Source organism: Simochromis diagramma, unplaced genomic scaffold, assembly GCF_900408965.1.
Source record: "Simochromis diagramma unplaced genomic scaffold, fSimDia1.1 OVJJ01000005.1, whole genome shotgun sequence".
NCBI lineage: Eukaryota > Metazoa > Chordata > Actinopteri > Cichliformes > Cichlidae > Simochromis > Simochromis diagramma.
The window spans coordinates 1,682,562-1,702,455 of record NW_024387097.1 but is presented as its reverse complement, the minus strand read 5'-3'; the positions used below and the strand labels follow the sequence as shown (position 1 = coordinate 1,702,455).

At 40.4% G+C, this 19,894-nt stretch overlaps 1 protein-coding gene across 1 annotated transcript; it reads right to left on the bottom strand.

The window, feature by feature from the left end:
- Window positions 1-52: 52 nt before the first annotated feature.
- Window positions 53-19,413, bottom strand: LOC120742985 (nuclear receptor subfamily 5 group A member 2-like). The gene is made up of 7 exons (XM_040046524.1): window positions 19,146-19,413; window positions 17,649-17,767; window positions 17,168-17,309; window positions 15,911-16,566; window positions 8,493-8,612; window positions 7,503-7,650; window positions 53-3,330 (listed from the first exon to the last, which is right to left on the bottom strand). The coding sequence occupies exons 1-7, from the start codon at window positions 19,165-19,167 to the stop codon at window positions 3,077-3,079; spliced, it is 1,461 nt and encodes a 486-aa protein (XP_039902458.1). The 5' UTR covers window positions 19,168-19,413; the 3' UTR covers window positions 53-3,076.
- Between the last annotated feature and the right edge of the window lie 481 nt (window positions 19,414-19,894).

Sequence of the window (19,894 nt, the reverse complement as noted above, 5' to 3'; positions counted from 1 at the left end):
GTGTAAAAACAGCCAACACACCAATCGAGCTTTACTTCATTGATTTTTTTTTATTGGTTTGATGCTGTTACAATAAAATATATTTAAAAAACAAAAACAGATTTTGGTCACTCTCTCTTTGAGGAGAAAAGCACTTCAGTTTAAGACAGGACAGACGCTCAACTCACAGGAAAGAAGAGTGAACCAAGACCAGAACAAAGAAAGTGAAAACAAGAGAATCAGCTCCACAGTAGTAGCAATTTGACCTCAACATAAAGCAGAGAACGTTTTTGTGCTGAAATGTATCTTTATCTTGCAGCAGATATTCACTTCACAACATAAATATACTATACAGAGTGATTACACATAACTATCTCAATTGGAACACTAAGTGTGTGTGTGTGTGTGCGTGTGTGTGTGTGTGTGTGCGTGTGTGCAGGTGGTGTGACAGACGTAAAGGTAAGGCTGGAGGAGTGATTGTCGACGCCCACATCAGTGGACCAATAACAAATGATCTTAAACAGCTGCACAACATTAAAACATTTGACTGTTTTTAACTCTCACTGTCACTCTGACTGTGTGAGACCCTAACCCAGCGTGGGACAGAACAAAGGAAGTGCCACAGATGATGCTGCAAACACAGACTTCAGGGCTGCGATGCAGTGGATGCTCGACTGCCTCGGTTTAAAGCACGCTATCATTATTCTTTGTGGTACAAAGTTTCTCTGATGGCTCCGCGAGTCGTTGCACACGTTGCTCTTTCACGTAGTGCTCGCTAAATCTGAAGAGAAATGCCCACTAAGCAACACGTCAACAACCACAGGTCAGCTGTACAGCTTGTTGTAAGCTAGCTTTGTCTCGCCGCTCTCGTTGAGCACTGTCACCAACATCCGTGATGATGTCATCAGAATGGAGCAGTGGGCGGAAAATGAAGATAAATAACTTCTAACATTCTTAAGGCTGAATAAAGAAATGAACTATTTATCCTGAAAATTGGAGGTCAAATTTCAACAAATGAGAATAACACCTGATTTTTGTTTATGTACATAATTTTAAAAACAAACAAACAAGTAAATGCATCAGCAAAGTCATCAGATATCTCTAAATATTGCCGTCACTTAAAGGGAATCTATAGTGGAGTTTCCAATTTTATATTTAGTCTTGTGTCCTGTTACAGAGGTGGATGTTCATATTAAACATTCAAATAATGAAGTCAAATAAAGAGAAATCCCTGTGAGCCTGAATGTTTTCCCTCTGACTGGACGCTGTTACAGGACACATCACACACACGTATACGTCTGTAATTATTTATTCAAGCATGTTAAGTGAAGCTGAAATGAGCTTAACCAGATTCATTAATATCCTTCTCTTATGTTTCACTTCAGTTTTATTTATGTAGCACCAAATCAAGGTACAACAATAATACAATATTATACTTTTCAGTGTTTTGTTTTTAGAAGCTGCCAATGATTCAGTTATTAATACGTTTGAACGTGTGCATCCCAAACATGGTCACCTGGCTGTGACCACAGAAGCTCCACCCACCATTTAAAGGGGCGGGGCTAAACGAGCTTGAGTGTATCCAGTAGGGTAATGTATATTAACTTGTAACTGTAATTAAAGTTACTCTCTAAGTGAACAGAACAGGTCCCCTTTAAGCGTGACACAGGACACAAACATTCCTTTTAACATGTCACATAACAGTCCCCTGTCCTGCTACCGTCCACCACATGGACAATGGTGGCTGAAAATAGTCCTCACAAATTTGTTTTGTGTGTTTGCTCAAATCATGTTTTTTCAAGGAAAACTGAAACTCTCTAAACCTCAGTTCAGAAGCACAAAGCAGTCGAGGGCTACTGAGATGTGGGTTTTCACCTCCTTTTGTAATTTTCTGAAAACAAAGGAACTTACTGAAAGCAACAAGTTTGGATCATCTGATCAAAATCCGCGTGAGACGCATCGCTCCTGGATGGCGTGCAGCCCGATGTGTTGAAAAGTGACACCAGTGTGAATGAGCACGTGACTCGCATGGATGAACCAAATGTGACCAGATGCACCTTTTACTTCCCTGCATCTTTACGGACTGAGCCGAAGGACAAACATTACAGACGTGCTTCTCACGTGTTTGCTGTCATTGTCATTACCAAGTGCACATTGATGCGTCTATTGTAGCTCCTGTCGGCTCCAAAGCTTCGCTGTGTACAGTTTCTCTCTTTTATCTCCTGCTTTGTTTGTCTCTCTCTTCTCTGCCTCTCTCTCACTTTCTCTTCTTGTTGTTTGATAAAACACTTAATGTGTTTTTCTCAAGACTGCCTTGGCATTTATATATTAACATCTAGATAGATTTAAACTAAACTTTATTTATGTCTGTTGGGCTTCTTTAGCAGTGCTACTCTAGTCTGACGACATGACATCATCAAAATAATAAAGATAATCTAGGATAAGCATCTCGGATGTAGCATCAGATACTGGGATCAAAAACGTCTCATTCAGATATTAAAATATTACTTTGGAAAGAGAAAACAAATATTTGCTGTAAAAGCTAAACATTTGCTCATCCAGCAAATACCTCCATCCAGTGATGTGACTGCAAATTTCACGCTGAAGGCCTTGTCAAAATTTGGTAGCGATATGACAAAGATATTTTGGGTGTGAATGTTACAGATTGAAAAAGGTGGCAATGAATGACATGTATCTAAAGAGTAACTGTTTGATGGGCAGCTCTGTGGAATTCATGTTATATTTGCTCAAAATAGATAGAATGTAACTCTATACGCAGGTCGAACTTTAGATGCTTGAAAACAAGTTAGAAAATCCAGTTTATAGGTATAAGGTCACGTTAATGTAGCTCTGCAGGACATGAAAACATTAATATTCAAAATCTCCAAACTACCGGTGAGCACACACGCAGCTTTATAATTCCAAACTTTAAGGAACTTTTTTTCCATCCAACTCAAAACATAAAAAGTGCCACAAAGGTGACCCGGGGGAACCTGTCTAGTGTCATTCAACCTTTTCGTCACTCGCTCTTTTCCGTCCACACACACTCTCACCTAGACAAATAATATATGGTGGCGGAGCGTCCTGCTCACGCTCCTCACACACACGCCCTCTTAGCGTGCAGCATCTCGATCAGCAGGTTGTTGCAGGGCACCTCTCCACTCACGTGCATGTAGCATAGGTAGTCCTCGGCCTGCGTGCTGAGGGAGCGCAGCTCCGGCAACCGTACCAGCAGCTGGCTGAACTTCTCTTGGAACTGAGGGTAGGCAGACAGGGTGTACTCCAGCAGAGCAGCGTTCACCTGCTCCTGGACGCCCTCCACAAACGCCTGGTTCTCCAGCAATTTTACATCTAAAAAGAGCAAAGTTAGTTCAGGTTAATGTGTGAGCAATTACAAACTGGCTGACTGGAGAGTGGAGAAAGAAATCATTCATTTATTAATATGCGCCACATCACCGGTGAGCTGTCCAAGGTGGAGACCAAGGTCGGTTTGGTTAATGCTGGGTTTGAAGTCATATGTAAACAGACACATTTTTGCAGTAGAAATGTGGCTTTTCTAGCAGATGTTGTGCAAAGTCTGTCTCATATATAAAATTTGACATTGGCAGCCTGTTCAGACTACGGAACAAATTCTATAAAGAATGTTAAACCCTACCCATCACCACGAATGTCACACATGGAGGATGTTGTGTATAAAATGCACATCTCCAAAGTCAAAAAATAGGAATTCAAGCCAACAAACATCAAAGCTGTTTAAATGTTTTGTGAACTTGGGGATGAAGTACATCAGCACAGTGTGGAGCTGGAACAAGACATCAGATGTTTCCTTTTTCCAAGTTAACAAACTCGTCTTTTTATGTCGGTGGCTTAACAAACAACCACGCCCCAGACTGAACCCTGCACGGGTCACCACAGTGATGAGCGCTGACTCAGCACCATTTAGCCATTTGAAGTAAAATAACTTGTTATAATTTGTTCTGCACATTTCTGTCTTCTTGAGACTAAAGTTTTATTATCAAAAGTTAACTATGGACCAGAGAGGACTGGGAGCTGCTTCAGAAAAGATTTGTATGTATGTTTTTCACACCAATGTGAAAATTAGTTACCTCTGTAAAGGCGTATGGAGCGATTCACACTGATCATAGCCGGCAGCGCTCTGTGTAAAGACCATTTTCATTTAGAAACATTTCTAAGTATCTAACTATTGTTCTGTTATGTCAGTTAACCTTGGCTTTACATGTATATACATATATATACAGGGTCTTTTCATCTTCACCACAGCTGCACATTTTCACCTTGGAATTGCAGTTGTACCAACAGCATCAGAAACACAAACTGAGGCAGAGTCATATCGTGCAGACCCAAACAAAACAATCCTGTTAACTCGAAGGGCGGGGCCTGGTTGTGATGAGCACAAAACGATGAATGAACAATATTATTAGCTGTTTGATGATGCTGAAGGTTCATTTCAGCCCAGTTTGAAGGCTGCGTTATCAGTAACATGAACAGCTCGTTAAGCCACCGGTATGAAGGTTCTACAGGCTTTGTGGTTGGTGTTTGTAATCTGTTCCCACCCAGCAAAAATAAGTTAAAAAGACGCTTTTGACAACAACGAACGTCACCTCAGGTTCAAAGGAAGAGCGCTGAACACGTGTGCATTCCTCAAACACAGCAGATTTGAATCCAGACCTTTCTCCATATCAGTGCGAACCACTCCACTACCAAGTATAACAGTTTACTTATATAGCAGCGATTCAAGCCAACACTTTAAATAGTGGTGGAGAAATAAAGCCCTTTTAACGGGAAGAGACCTCCAGCAGAGCCAGGCACAGGTGGGGGCCATTATGGGCCATGGATGGGTGGAGGTTGGGAAGGGCTGGCAAAAATGTAGCATACAAAGACGTGTGTTGCAAGTGATTTGAGGGCCATACAAGTGCAACGTGCAACACACAATGACCTGGTCTGATCTATGTTCAATTTTAACATTTTTTTTTTTAATTATGAAAAGTCGGCTTCACTTTTTAGCCAAATTTGGACGTAAAGGTTACCATTACTGACCAACCAGAACTGGCCAAGAAAAGAACATTTTTCCCTCTCAGAGCAAAAGGTGCAGCAGGACTCAAGGCTTTATTTCAAAATCGGTTTAAAAGCGCTCATAAATCATTCATTTGAGGGATAAATACACTGAAAAAAAGGGATTGGCCGTCTCTTGGATTTATGTAAGCATCTTGCGTGTATTTAACACAAGTGCCTCATGCTTTAAAGTTAAGTGTAACTACATAGTGTAGAAACTACATGATATGCAGAGAGGGTAGATTAAATTGTTCATATCATGTTTGATTGAAGTAAGTCAATAATATAACAACGTTAAATCTCGCGACACTGCACGGGATTCCAGTCTCGCACGCTTTGGATCGTGGTTTGAGGAAGGCATCCATCTCAGGCAAGTCGAGCAGCCGCCTCTACTTTTTTCAGTTTACCGAAAACAGTAAATTGGGTGGTTGTTACATTAAAAAAGGCTTCCTTGTAATTTGAACACAAAAAGTTCATGTTTCTTTCTTGAATGTAATTAAATCATGCAGGATCTGTTTAATTTGTTCTTGTTGAGATGACCTGATACAATCTAGTGGGAGTGGTTAGTTGCTGGACTCATGAAATTCACAAGATCACACGAGATTTCAAGCTGCAGTAAAATCAGTGGAGTTATAGGAGGCAGACAACTGCACACACACCGTGCATGCTATCGCTATTTATTGTGGTTTAACTTGTCAAAGACAAAAACGTACAGAAGATCCTGCATCAAGCCTTGAAATCACAGCTTTCCTGCTTTTGTTAATTCTGGATTGGTGGCTTGGTGCCGTTGCCTCACAGCAAGAAGGTTCTGGGTTCAAATCCACAATCTGCCTAGTTTGCAGTGGTTTCTCTCTGGGTGCTCTGATTTCTTCCCACAGTTAAAAGTCGTGCAGTTATTAGAGTTAAGTTAATTTGTGATTCTTAATTACCGTGAATGTGAGTGCAAATGGTTGTTTGTCTCTATGTGATAGAGCTGTCACTTCAGGGTTATACTCCTGCAACCCGGATAAAGAGGATGGTAGTCATTGTAGATCCATTCAGCTTTTATGTTAACCAGACTCTAGACGTTGTTGAACATTATGTAATATGAAGTCAACATGTAGTATTTAAGTGACCAAGTAGTATTGGGGTAAAGGTTATTGAGTAATGTTCAAATAAAATGACAAAATTGCGAAGAATTAAAATATTCCAAGAGCTCAACTTACTTCATCTGAACATGTTTCAGTCGCGTTTTATCAACACAACATGCACAGGCTTACTGAATATGAATACGTTGTGTTGGTTTAACGCAGTTGTTTAAGTTTCTGCCAAAGAAAAACAGTTGTGTGCAACCAATGTCCACATGGCCTTTTTTCAGTACTAGCTTTATGTGTATGATGTACCTATACTTTATGTATTTAGTAAGGTGAACGCGTGTGGGTGGCTGCGTGTGTGTTTTTATGCGTGCGCGGTGCATGTGAGACAATAGCCGAGCCCTCTGGTGGACTGGCATTCAGCATCAGCTGAGCTCATCGTTGAGAATCCATTCACGCAGTAATTAAATGTTTTGAATCAATGTTCTGAATCATCTTTTCAAACTGCTTAAGGGCAATTAAATTACCCCTGACAAACCTGACTCTGAAGATGAGGGAAAGCAACAGAGCAAGCAAAGGAGCCACTGCCAAAGGCAGCAAATATTTTCTGCCTATGACAAGTGCTCTCCTCATTCAAAAAGCTCTTTGTTCCCTGCTTTGCCAGCGCTAAACAGCAAACACTTCAGGGAATCTGTTCGAGCCACATTTATGCTCTCTCCATCTGCACAAGCCGCTACATGAATGCCGGCCCTGCTATCAAATGATAGACCCATCCATTACGCTTCTTTTGAATGCCATTAGTGGACAATGGAGGAGGATGTCTTTGTTAATATCAGCTTTTGTCAAGCCTAGAAATTTAATTAAGTGAATTTATTGGAGGGAAAAAGGCCAGTTTGGAAAACACTTGTAACCTCATAGATAAAAAGGCTCCTGCAGATTATCTGCAATTGTGACATTTTTTTCATTAGGATGTCAGTGTTGCTATTCACAATCTGAGAAAAGACAGCACCAGTATGGCCGTGCAGCTCCATGAAGTTGATTGATTTTTGCATCTGCTAGCCTTTGAAAAATGCGTGATTTACAGACCACACACATAAGTCCACACTTTTCAAAACAGTTTTATTTGCAAAAAAGGTCAAAAGGTTCCCTCTTACTGTACTTAAATAATCATTTTTAGAAGAAGAGACTTTCTATCTGAAATGTCTGTATTGTGTCTCCTCCTTCAGCCTCTAAGCTGAGAAACTTATCAGCAGTTTGTAAAAACATCGTAGTAAGTTGGATGGAAGCAACGGTAACGGTGCCGGATGCTAGTTATTTGCCGTCATAATGCATCCCCTCATTGTATTGCAGCAATGATGCACAAACAAGATGACTCACTTGGGTTGAAAAGGAGGAGGAATTTCAGACAGGCGATCTCTCTGCGGTCGACCTGCAGCACCCGCAGCCTCGCTGCCAGCTCCTGACCTCTTTGGACCAGACTGGAGAGTGTCCCCTCAGCCTGAGACAGGATGGATGACAGCTCCACCTGCAACACGGGCTACTGGTTATTTCCTTTGCCCCTTATATTCATGAGACTTTAGCAAAGACAAATATCCTGGGTTAGTGCGTTGGAGGATATTTTGCCTGTTTAGCACGTGGCTAACAAATCCACTCCCCCTGGACGGAGCAGCAGTGAGCGGGGGACACGATTACATTCAAAACCCAAAGGCTTGGATCACCTCTGAGTACATAAGTGTGACATTTTATTTTTTTCCACAGTGTCATGTTAAGTATTTGACTTTCCAAACACTAAAGCTTACTTGTTCCCCGAGGTTAACTGCACCCATTTTGTAGAGAATATCGATCCCGGGGAAATTCCAGAGTCCCTGCACCTCACAGCGATGACAGTCTAACCACCAGAATTATATATGCTTGCAAACACTGATGTACGAGTAAGATGGATTAAATAAAGACAAAGAAACATAAATAGCCTTAACTTTAACACTAAACTGGACTTTGAGAGATTTATTGGATAAACGGCCTTTCCAGAGTTTCCCTTTTTTTTCTATATGTCTGTTAAGTTTATTTCACTAATAATTGTTGGCAAATAAAAAAAACTATATGGTTTTTTTTTTGATGAGACACATATGTCTCTCTATATTTAGTTTAGAGCATGGAGATTTTGCATTAGAATTTGAACTACTGTTAGGATCAGAATATGTTAGTACAGATATCAACAGCCAGTGAAATATAAATGAATGCTGCTAAACATAGTGAATATATATTTTTATACGAAAACAGTAAAAACAAAACTCCTCTGGATTGGGTGCAATGCGTGGAGCACACTGGGTGGTGTGCTGATGGGAAGTTGTGCGAGGGAGTTGTTACCTCCTGGCCGGTCACCAGCAGAATGCTGTCTTCCTTTGCGTGTTGCACTTGTCTGAAAATGTGATCCAGGACGAGCAGTTCAGACCAGCAGTTATGAAGCAGCTTCATTTGATCTCCCACCTTCAGGAAACGCAGACAGACAGACGCAAGAAAAGCAGACAAAGAACAAAGATGAACTCAGTGGAAAGCAAAAGACATCTCATATTGTTTGATAAGCTCGCTCTCACATTGAGCTCGTTTCTGACCAGAAAGACGAAAAATATTTACACCACTGTCACCAATTAGTTTAAAAATAAAAGGAATATGGGGGGAAAATTAGGCTTTTAATAGCAAAACATCTGTGTGTGTGTGTGTGTGTGTGTGTGTGTGTGTGTGTGTGTGTGTGTGTGTGTGTGTGTGTGTGTGTGTGTGTGCGCTCTCCTTTCATACTGGCCCAGCAACACCTAGGACCTCTCCAGCCTCCTCACCTCTCCCCAGCACCCCCACCTTTCCCTTTTCTGCTCTGCTCTGGGGGATGGGTGCATATGTGTTTCCCCCCACCCGACTGTATCACACCCATAATCCTGCTGCCACAATATTGTCTGTAAAGTGAAGGACACAGCAGTCAGTAATTTTGCGGTCGCAGCTGCTAATAGGCCCAGACCCCATTCATCTGACATGGAGCTGACAGAATTACAGTCCATCTGAATGAAGCTATATATCAGTCACAGAGGTTGCAATCTTGCCACAACACTCATCTGCACCGGTGCAGCGGTGGGGGTCTGGGCGTGCAGTGATAAAGGAAGGGGTTAAGGAAGCAAGAGGTCTCGGCGACCTCCTTTGCTTCCTCTCCAAGAGAAGTTGGACACTCAGCTGCGGCCCACAAAAAAAAGCTCAGAAATAGCAGGCTGAGTGTAGAAGGAAGGCATTTCTTTCATTTGCCACATGGATTCTTAATGTTTGTGTCTCTGCTGGGTTGAAACTGATATGTCAGGTATATACGTGTTAAGTGTCATATTACCTGTGAGGGCCATATTTTATGAAATGACAGGAAACTGTAAATGTTGTCTGTCATAGTCTACTGCCTTTACTGACATCGCAACCGCACACTGTATCCATTCCTCTGCAGAGCAGCCAACCGTGATGATATTTCCCAAGCGATATCTGTGTTGCATGTGGAAAAGGTCACCGATGGGGCGGGTTGGCAGTTCAGGAATTTTTACAAATCATCACCTATTTGGTTAAAAAAGCTGTAAGCAAAGTTAGAAACAAACATTTTCTAGATTCTGAATGTAGCAAAAACAACCCCTAATTCTATTTCTATGCTTTGTTGTGTCAGCAGTAACCTCACAGATGGCTTCATTTGGTCATCAGTTGGTTTTCACATTGATAAAATAAAGTCTGGTTAAACTGTTCATATTAAGCAGAAACACTTTGGTGTAATAATTTGGGCTTCTTGCTACTTTCTTCTTATTGGACAGCCGCAGCTATATGATTGAAGTTTGCTTTTTTGTAATGACAACAGAACAAAAGAGCAGGGCTACAAAAACATCTAAATCAGAGGACTTATTGATTATATCTCAAAACACTTTAACTTGATTCCAGCTATCAGCTGAACCCTTGTTTTAACTGTTCAGGGTTCCAAAAGCGTTCCAGCAACTATACTGGCCCAAGTACTGCAAGGCAGAATGATCTGATATGAACACAGCTTTGTTCTCGAGGTAGAGAATGATGAATGTACTTCACCATTCCTTCTAGGTCTGTTTCCAGCCTTGATCTTCCAAAGACAGCTATTACATTTTGAGTTGCAGAGGCTGGACTTGGCCCTGCCAGCTAACAAATATGGTGTTAGTGACTTTTAAGAAAATATATTAGTTTTGACAGTTCTGGTCAAAGTGGCAACTTGGGAACAGAAACGTGCATGCAGCACCAGTGCAAGCATGGGAATATAGCAGCAGAGCTTCTTGCATGCCAATCAGTCAGTTATTTATCTTCTGAGCTTTGATAGAGAAGTGATATGACAGTTTTTCAAACAAACCTGGGGGTTGTTTGCTTTCTGTGCACCTGTGTTTAGTAACTAGCGAAACACTTGGAGTACTGCGGTAACACTCTGAGTGCACGTTCACTAATATATCACACACTCTGGGGAGCAAAGAAAACAAGCAATAATTCAAGACCAGAAAGCAACGTTCAACTAATCCAAAGTTTTTGATTTAATATTTAGATGTGATCTTTAATAAGTTTGACCCTGCAGTCATTCCAAAATGCAGTTTTTGCCTTCTGTCCATATTTTCATGAATAACGTGTATTTTAAGTAAAATTTCCAGCCTTTAGTAGCGTTTGTGTTCATTGTGTGCATCTCAGCCACGTTTTCCATCATCACCAGGTGAGCAGAAGGTCAAACATATGACAGACAAAGGCCACCTCTGGGGAAATTGCAGCAATCGATAGCTTTCATTCTGCAAATAATTTAGTAACAATGTAGGCAAGCGCAGAGAAGAGCTGCGATGGAGAGCTGACATTCCCCCGTTATCGTCTGCATGGAATGTAATTATCCAGCCCAGGGAAACGGCTCTTTCAGCGGGAGGCTTTCTTGGCAAAATATGCACAGCTTTGTTCTCACTGTCCATGTTGGCTGTCCACTGTGCATAAAAATGGTGTAAATGTCAACACGAGTACATTGGATGTGTATAAAAGGAGACTCCTGGCAGGGAAATGAAACTTGTGAGAAAAGCTGTCACTTCAAAATAAGGATATAAGAGGAAAACCAGAATTATTCATCTTTTTCCGTATTTTGGTTCATGGCCTGACAAAACGTTTATGAATGGGGAATTAGACATTAATGCAAATTAGAACATATTTCAAATCTGAAGCGATATAATTATGTTTTGAAAGCTGTTGTTTAGTCTGACATCTAGAATTAGACATTTCATGAAGTCCGTGAGAACCAAACCAGTCCAAAGTAAATCTGTTGTTTGTCAGATTTAGGTTTCTCTATAGCAGCAATACTTGCTTGAAAATGCATTTACAACATATCTTATTAAGACTGTTATATATATCAGATATTATAACACCATCACGTCGCCTTCCAACTACCAAGCAATGGGTTAAAAAAAGAAGCACTCTTATTTATTATTGTTTTTTATTGTTCTGTCGTGATTGATTATGTCTGTTTGTCCAAGCAGGAAAAATAATTGTGCAGCATGTACTAGCAGTCCTGCTACTAGTACTATGACTACTACTAATTATAATAATGTGCTCTTTTAAATGAAAGCTACAAATTATATGCTGTAATTACAACTATTTCTAAGTCTGATTAAAATGTTTTATATTAAATAACAAAGCCTAAGGTTACAGAAGGCTAAGGTTAGCTCTCATTGATTTCCTGCTGCCGGGTTATATATATGTACGAGTAAATAATTTGATATTAGCAAAAAGAAAATCACCTTTGTATCTTATATTCAGTTTTTAATTAGTTTGCATTATTTGAAGACTAACATGAAGTATTTGTGTAACCCATGCTAATCTTCAGAGGTGTATACCCCCCCAGTAATACCTTCTCCATTTACATTATTTTAAATATCACTGATAATTGGTGAGAATAAATGACCATTATTATGTTTCTAGCTGTAAATTAATAACTGGGAATGGGCATGTTGTGGAATGTTCCAGCGTGTGCATATTTTGTCATAATGTGTTGTTTTTTGTGTTTCTTCCACAAAATTGACATTTTGGTTTTGTGACTCTGTGACACCATGAGTGCAGTGGGTTTCTGACAATCACTGAAGGCATAGGCCGAGCATAATGCTCTACTGTTGCGTCACATAAAGTGAAGTAGTAATAATAATTATAATTAATATAAATGTATTTGTGTATCACAGAGTTAAAAGTGCTCCTCAGCTCAAATGTATAAGCATGCATGTTCCAACATGCAGACACATTGTCAACCATTGTCCAACATTAATTCCAACACACTTCTATACCTACAAATAGATGCAATATAGAGGGAAAGATTTTTAAAAATGACTTTTCAGCAGTTGTATAAAACAAACCACAGATTCAGCCAAACTGGAAAGCACAAATAGGTATGATATGTGAGTCCTGAGTAGCTGTTGACTGGCTGCTGTATTCTGCACCAACAGGAAACTGGCTAAGCAGGAGCAGCAGTTAAAGTTCCAGAGGATTGAATGACAGTAAAGATTTGATTTCGGGGGGATATATCTTCGATGAAGGAAACGAGACTGGATGAGCTTAGCGAGCTTAGTCAGAGTCAATATTTAGATGTTGGTCAAAGATGATCCCAAGCAGATGATTTGATGTTACTGGTGAGGAGGCCAAGGTCCTGACCTCCTTAGAGGAGCTGTCAGGACCAAACACTAGAACATCTTTTTAACTAAAACTGAGAGGATATTTATCCCATTTATCCCAAAACTTTGTACTGTGCTTGTGTCGACTGTATACCAACACACATTTTGTACATTATCAGTAGAAAGAATTAAATGTCTGCAGCTGGATTAAAATGATCAGATATTCAAATTTACTGTATATTCTGATGATATTTGTTGATAACAAAATATGATGAGCTGCTGTGTGTTCCTCCTGTGCTGCTGAGACTGAGCAGCAGTTTGGCCAAGTATCCCCTCACACAGGCACAGACGCAGTATAAAGATACCTCGCTGTGTTAGTGTGAGAAGATGCAACCAAAAAAACCATCATCCCCACAATGGGAGCTTTGTCTCTGCGATAAAATACAGACAAAGTAACAATAAAATAACAATAAATAAGTAACAATAAAATAAATTAATCAGCATGCATCGATGTTCTCAGAAACAAATAATCATTTTTAGTCCATTCAGTTCATACTTTGAGTTGCTATTTGAGCAGGACAGTGAGCTCGAATAAAATGTTATAAAATCTGGAAGCTGTGAGCTACACTTACTCAATAAAGCTTTCCAAACACACACACACACACACACACACACACACACACACACACACACACACAAAGAGCTTACAAAATCGTACAAAAACATCAGAGGGCCTAATACTGTGTTTAATGTTTGAAACTAATAAGATGTTACGTCTTATTAGTCTTATTAGATGTTAAAATTCATCGGATCTGTAGACCAGAGCAAAACCCATGAAGGATTTTGGAAAAACATTCTTATATTTAACATTTTAAAAAACTGTTCGGCCTCTGACAATGGGGGAGAGAGGGGTGGGGGAGAGAGGGGTGGGGGAGAGAGGGGTGGGGGAGAGAGGGGTGGGGGTTAGTGTTTGTCACTGGAGAAAGAAAAACTGAGCTCAATGGGAAGAACTGTTACAATTCAAATTCCATCTCCCTGCATGCAGGTTGGACTCACAGAAAGGTTTATCTGACGATCACTGTAGGTTTTCTTGTGTTTTCTTTTTTTGGTGATTTTGCATGATTAGTTTTTGACTTGACTGCATAAATTGCTGTATGCATGATCTTTTTGCTGCACGCAGTAAATCCAGTCATAAGGAAACCACTCAATGCTTTTCACATGCAAGAATATGAACCACTGGCTCCTCACATCCAAGACCCAGGAGTAAATATCTAGACGTGACTGCGTGTGAAGCAGGAAAGGAGCAGAACTGCTCTGACTGTACCTCAGTAAATAAACTGCATCTGATGAAAAGACACCAAGGACCAAATCACACCAAGGACAGCATCAACCTTTTGTTGCTAGTTAAACTGTTTAATTGGTAGAATCCCTTTGGCCATGGCTGGCTGACAGATGATTGTTCGTCAGCACAGACACATCATATCATGACTTATTGAAGAAGGTGATATTTTCGTCTCTGTTGTGTTACCTGTCTGATTTGTCAGGAAAGAATAATAATTCTCCATTTTCGCTCAGAATACGAGGTGTGCGTGCAGCAGTGCCATCAGCAGCAGCGCAGTGAGTTCTGACTTCGTTCTGACTGCGCTGCTAAAGCTTACAGCGCACACAGACGGGTCGGCACACAGACAGATGTTTGATCATCATTCTCTGAGGTGTGTGTGATATTATCACCTACCAGGAGGAAATAAGAGGCTGAAAGTGCTCTGTTACACAGCTAAACGACATCAGACCAACTAGTCCAGTTACTCCAACTGCAGCTTTTTAGAGCTGCGCACTGTTGGAAATAACAGTTCAATATCAGGAACACTGATTTTTCAAGAAAAACTTATTGAAGGCACTGACTGTAACAGGACATCATATAATGTAATAATGGGGACTGGTGACAAATTAAAGGAAAAGGTTGACTCTGTTATGCTTGGTGAGGCCTTTTGCTGCCATGGTTTAGGTTTGCTTATCCCCATCTACGGGCCACAATCATCAGGTTTATGCACTGGCCTTCACACACCAGATCTCAGCCCAACCAAACACCTGTATGACGTGTCACCAGCATACTCGACCAAATAAGAGAAGATTTTTTTGGCAGAATGGTGTTTCTCCCTTCAGCAGATTTAGAGAGATTTGAAGAATTAAAGCTGTTCTGGTTGCTCAACACCTTAGAAAGACCCTTGTTTTCGCTTTAATCTGTCATTACTGTCATACATCATAATTATTGAAGTTTAATAGAGCACTTCTTTCTGTTCGTTTAGAGGAAAAAAACATATTTTAAGAGTTATGAAAAAGAAATTCTCCTCTGCAGTAAGAATTAACGGGACATTTGAGAAATGTGAAATCAGAAATAGCATTCACATGAATTCAAGCAAGTGAGAGCCTCTATGAGAACGTGATAGCAGCAGCAGTCGTGCTGGGAACACTTTCTGAATGGACTGCGAGTGGATTGTGAGTCAGCCGTGGGCGCCAGCTTCATCACATTTGAATTGCATTCATGTGTTTGTTGGGTCTGAAAGCCTGTGAACTTATTAATACAGACTTAAAACAAGCCGTCGTCTTAATCCTTTTCAGAAACGGTAACATCGCGGCACCGTGCTCCCTTTTTCTGACAAACAGCAAACAGAAACAAAGGAAGAATGGATTCAGCCGTCCTTGTAAAAAGCTTTTGTGAGCGTGATGAACTTTTATTTTTTCACTTCTGCATATTTTAGACATAACCATAAAAGATCTTCAGAAATGTTCGGCTTTTACTGCTTGATTGTCACTGGATCAATATGTGTTTTCTTTCGTATCTTTTATTTCAGTTTTTATTTGTGAATTCTTGGAAAACCAAATGTGGGACTCAAGCGGCTGAGTCTGAGAAAACATCCCTCAAATCTAAACCGACAGATTCTTTTTGGGTGAATGCGCCACATGAAAATTCTAATTTTGGGTTATGAAGCATTTTCTGGTAGATCTCAGGTTTACTAAAATACTGCATGGAGCCTGTATGTACATGTATTGTGTCTTTGTCACATGTTTTGCAAGTGAAACCATGTACGGTTCATTTCAAACACTCAACACGGTAAAGAGTTTGCTACTCACCCTCAGCTCCTTAAAGAAGATGCAGCTCCGAGCCCACTCCACTATGGAGAACAGAGTCTGGTCTGCCATCCGACACATCAGGCTGAAGGTGCTGGGCTTTTCCAGCCGACCCCGGCCGTTTTGCTCCTGTTGCAGGTGAGTCACAATCTTGTTCTGGACGACCAGCTCGTCCGGGTCACAGCGCAGCAGCTCCAGAACCAGTGGCGGCAGGCTGGGGGGTTGCGGCGAGGCTGAGGGGTACATGTCTGGGTAAGGGTATCCTGTAAGAGTCTCAGGGGAGCTGGTGTAGTCGGGACACTCGGCTTTAATCGCCCTTCCGGGAAAGGCTGTGTACTGGTACTGGGTGGTGAGGGGCACGTGTGACTGCATGGCCATACCCAAAGACGGGGGTCCGTAGAGATTAGCCTCGTAGTCTGTGGGAGTGATGGAGCTCGGGGTGGAGGGGAGCAGGCTTTTAGAGATGGTGGGAAGGGTGTGCAAGGTGCCAGTGAAGCTGTAGTCTGCCTGCAGAGGAGAGGCTGGCGGAGGAGCCGCGCTCTCCAACTTGAAACCGTTGGATCGTATCAAAGCTTTCTTCTGCTGTTTCAAGGCCCTGTCTCTCTTGTACATGGGGCCAAATTTATTCCTACCCCCACGCATGCGGTCTGCACGCACCGCTGTCACACATGAGACAAAAGGAGAAAACAGGTTTACAGACCCAAAAACCATCGACTGCCTCTTACACTGTGCAGACGTGCTGAGCTTTATGAGCACTAAACTCTTGTTCACAGTATTCCTACAAAGTAATTAACAGCCTTGTCGGTCTTTTTTTTTTTTTTTGCTTCCCTTTTTAGGGCTGAGAAGAATCCCCGAGGAGTCTGTGCAGCTTTACTCCTTCTTCCCCGGGGAGTCTCCAGAATTTTATCAGCGAGACAAGAATGTGTCGTTTTTCTGCTACGGAAGCAGGTGCTTTCCTTTGCATTGCTGTCTGGGAATCAATCCCATCCCATGTGTGCAGGAAACACTGCATGATAGCCAGCACCATCGCATAAAGAAGTGGCCTCAGATAGACTTTAATATTATTTATTAGATTTATTTTATCATATTAAAATAAATGGTGGCAAATCACAGGCAAAATGTCCCTGTTTCATTATTATTATTATTATTATTATTATTATTATTATTATTATTATTATTATTATTATTGTTGTTGTTATTATTATTATTATTATTATTATTATTATTATTATTATTATTATTATTATTATTGTAGTTTACCTTCCAGCCGCATCCCAACACTGAGGCATTTCTGGAACCGACAGAAGGGACATCTTTTCCTCTGGGTCTTGTCTATTTTACACTCCTGGTTTTCCGCACACGTGTACCTCTTGTTGTTCTGCACTGTCCTCTTGAAGAAGCCCTGAAAACGAGCGACACACTGGTATCAAACGACTGGGTTTAGATTTCAAAATAAAAGGTGGAGAGCGACTGCCGTTTTTGTATTTAGATTTAATTATTTCGAAGCACATTTCATTAACATTAAAGCCTCCACACGTTAGCTAAATTGGGATAACGTAAGTGTCCATTTTTCGCTGCATTTATGTTTCACGGAAATTAAATTCAGACAAGTTCAACAGTTATTTCTAACAGCTGGAGAAGCAATAATTAGCAGCAGGTTTGTGGTTAGCGGTCATTTTCAAATAAATAAAAAAAACCATGTCCTCGCGCATGTCCTCGCGCATGGCTACCGTTTGCGTACCTTGCAGCTCTCACAGGTGAGCAGGCCGTAGTGATATCCAGACACTTTGTCTCCGCACACAGGACACAGCTCTTCCAGGTCCTCGTCGTATGTGTACTCCATCACCTTTAAAGTCACACCTGCCACACACACGCACAGTGAGTCTACTCTGATAATTATTTCTGCCGTGTTTTTTAAAAGAATTATCAATTATAAAAAACGAATTTAAAAAAAAATACAGATTCGCGTAATATTGTGCATTATTCCAACAAACATGACTTTTTACTTTTCGGCACTTAATCATTTTCCTACAATTTATTGTAGTTTCATCTCAACCTTTGACAGTTTGTTTTCATGTGAATGTGATATGAAATAAAGATAATATGTTTTTTTTCTAATAGAAGTTTAAATACATAAATTGCAATAAATCATTTAATTATTTTACAGGCATTTCTAGATGTAAATTATGAAATGTGTTTACATCATACAGTTAAATAAATGTTATGTAGGAGTGGAATTATTGGGTTATGTAAGATTTTAAATGAATAAATTATATTTTTTAAATACATAAAAATAAAAAATAAATAAAAACAAATTAGATGAAAAACACAAGAGCGGATGTATTTATCCAAAGTGAAGACTTTTGCCCGAAAGGTTATTTAAGTAAATTTAAGCTTTAATTTTGTGTGTTGTTAGAGAAGCTCATCTCGTATATCTACCTGTGTTTTATTTTTTTTATTTTAAATTAAGAAAAGTCAAATAAAAATGAATCTACATACGGCCACTATCGGCATCAATGAGACTCTCTCTGTTGCATTATGAAATAACTGACAGACTATTCTTAACAACGAAATGTGTCTGCAGTTTGTTGTTGTGGTTTTGTTGCTTTCACCTGATCTGACTCCGCTGCTGAGTCTCGTGGTTCAGTCACTAAGCTGACGTCGTTCATGAACCTACAGACACACGCGGCGGTGACTGATTATCCGGCCAAATGTTTACTTTTAGTTTTTTATTTTTGCCGTTTTTGTTTGTTTGTTTCTGACGTTTCTGTAGAAACTGTCCGCACACACTGAAGGGAATCGGCGGTGAAACGAAATGAAGGCCGCTGAACAGTGAAGTGTGGAGGACTCGCAGTTTGACGGGTAGTATTATTATTAGATCATAACCAATATCATATTTTTTTCTTTATTTTTCACAGAGCAGCAATATTTCAAGATTTTAAAACAATGTAAAAAAAAATGACAGATGTTTTCCTGGACTGATGATTGTTTCAGTTAATTGAAATTTGCATTGAGGAAAAAATGCTGCCGTCTAATTTTCAAACAGTCTGAATTAACTTAATAATTAAACGACGCGTTGTGGCTCTTTGGAGCTTGTGTGTTTCTTTTAATATTTTTCTGACTGCATGTCGCTGATTTTTGTTTCTTGACAAGCATTTGGTTAAAATAAAAAGTCACAGCTGTGAAGGTGACAGAAGCTGGAGTGTAGGAGGCCATGTAGGAAAACGGAGGCACTTACCGTGAGCCTTGTCTCCCAACATTTGAGCAGCAGACAGCAGGCAGTGATGATTGTCTGATGATTAAAACCTGGATGTAGGTGTTGCAGCAGCCTTGCATGAGCTGCAGAGGAGAGCAAAATAAAAAAGAAAGAAAGAAAGAAAGAAAGGCCAACAGAATCCCGGGTGAGTGCTGTCTATATCGGGATGCTTTAGGAGCCAGAAGGGCCAATAGAAAGTGTAGTACGATGATGACCATTCACGAGCTCAGAGTGAAACTCCTTTCCTTCGCTCGCTCTTTACTGCGATTCCCTTATCGCCAAAGTTAGGCTGCCACGCTGCTATTGGTGGATGCCGAGTCACGTGACAGATGCTCTCCGCAGCCACAGAAAAATGCCTGGACAGAAGAGCCGAGCCGATGGAGGAGACGCACTAAACGTGCAAGTGAATGAATAAATTGTCAGAGAAGATTAGAAAAGCGCTCAGCTTTCGACGTTTAGAGAATAAAACACGCGTGTTTTCTTTCGATCTTTGTTTTCTTCTTTCATCATTTGAATGATCCACATGGTTGCATTACAGTAGAAAAAGAAATGTTTCAACTCTGGTAGGCCTAAAACAATTTAACGTTAATAATAATAAGAACTGGGAAAAACGAAACAGGCTGTTTTAGTGTTTTCGCGTATTTCTGTACGATTACTCTAAAAGATATTGTTACTGTAGTTTTGTTAGTTTTTATGTGAGTGTGTTGCACATTTCATGTAATCAGAAGAGA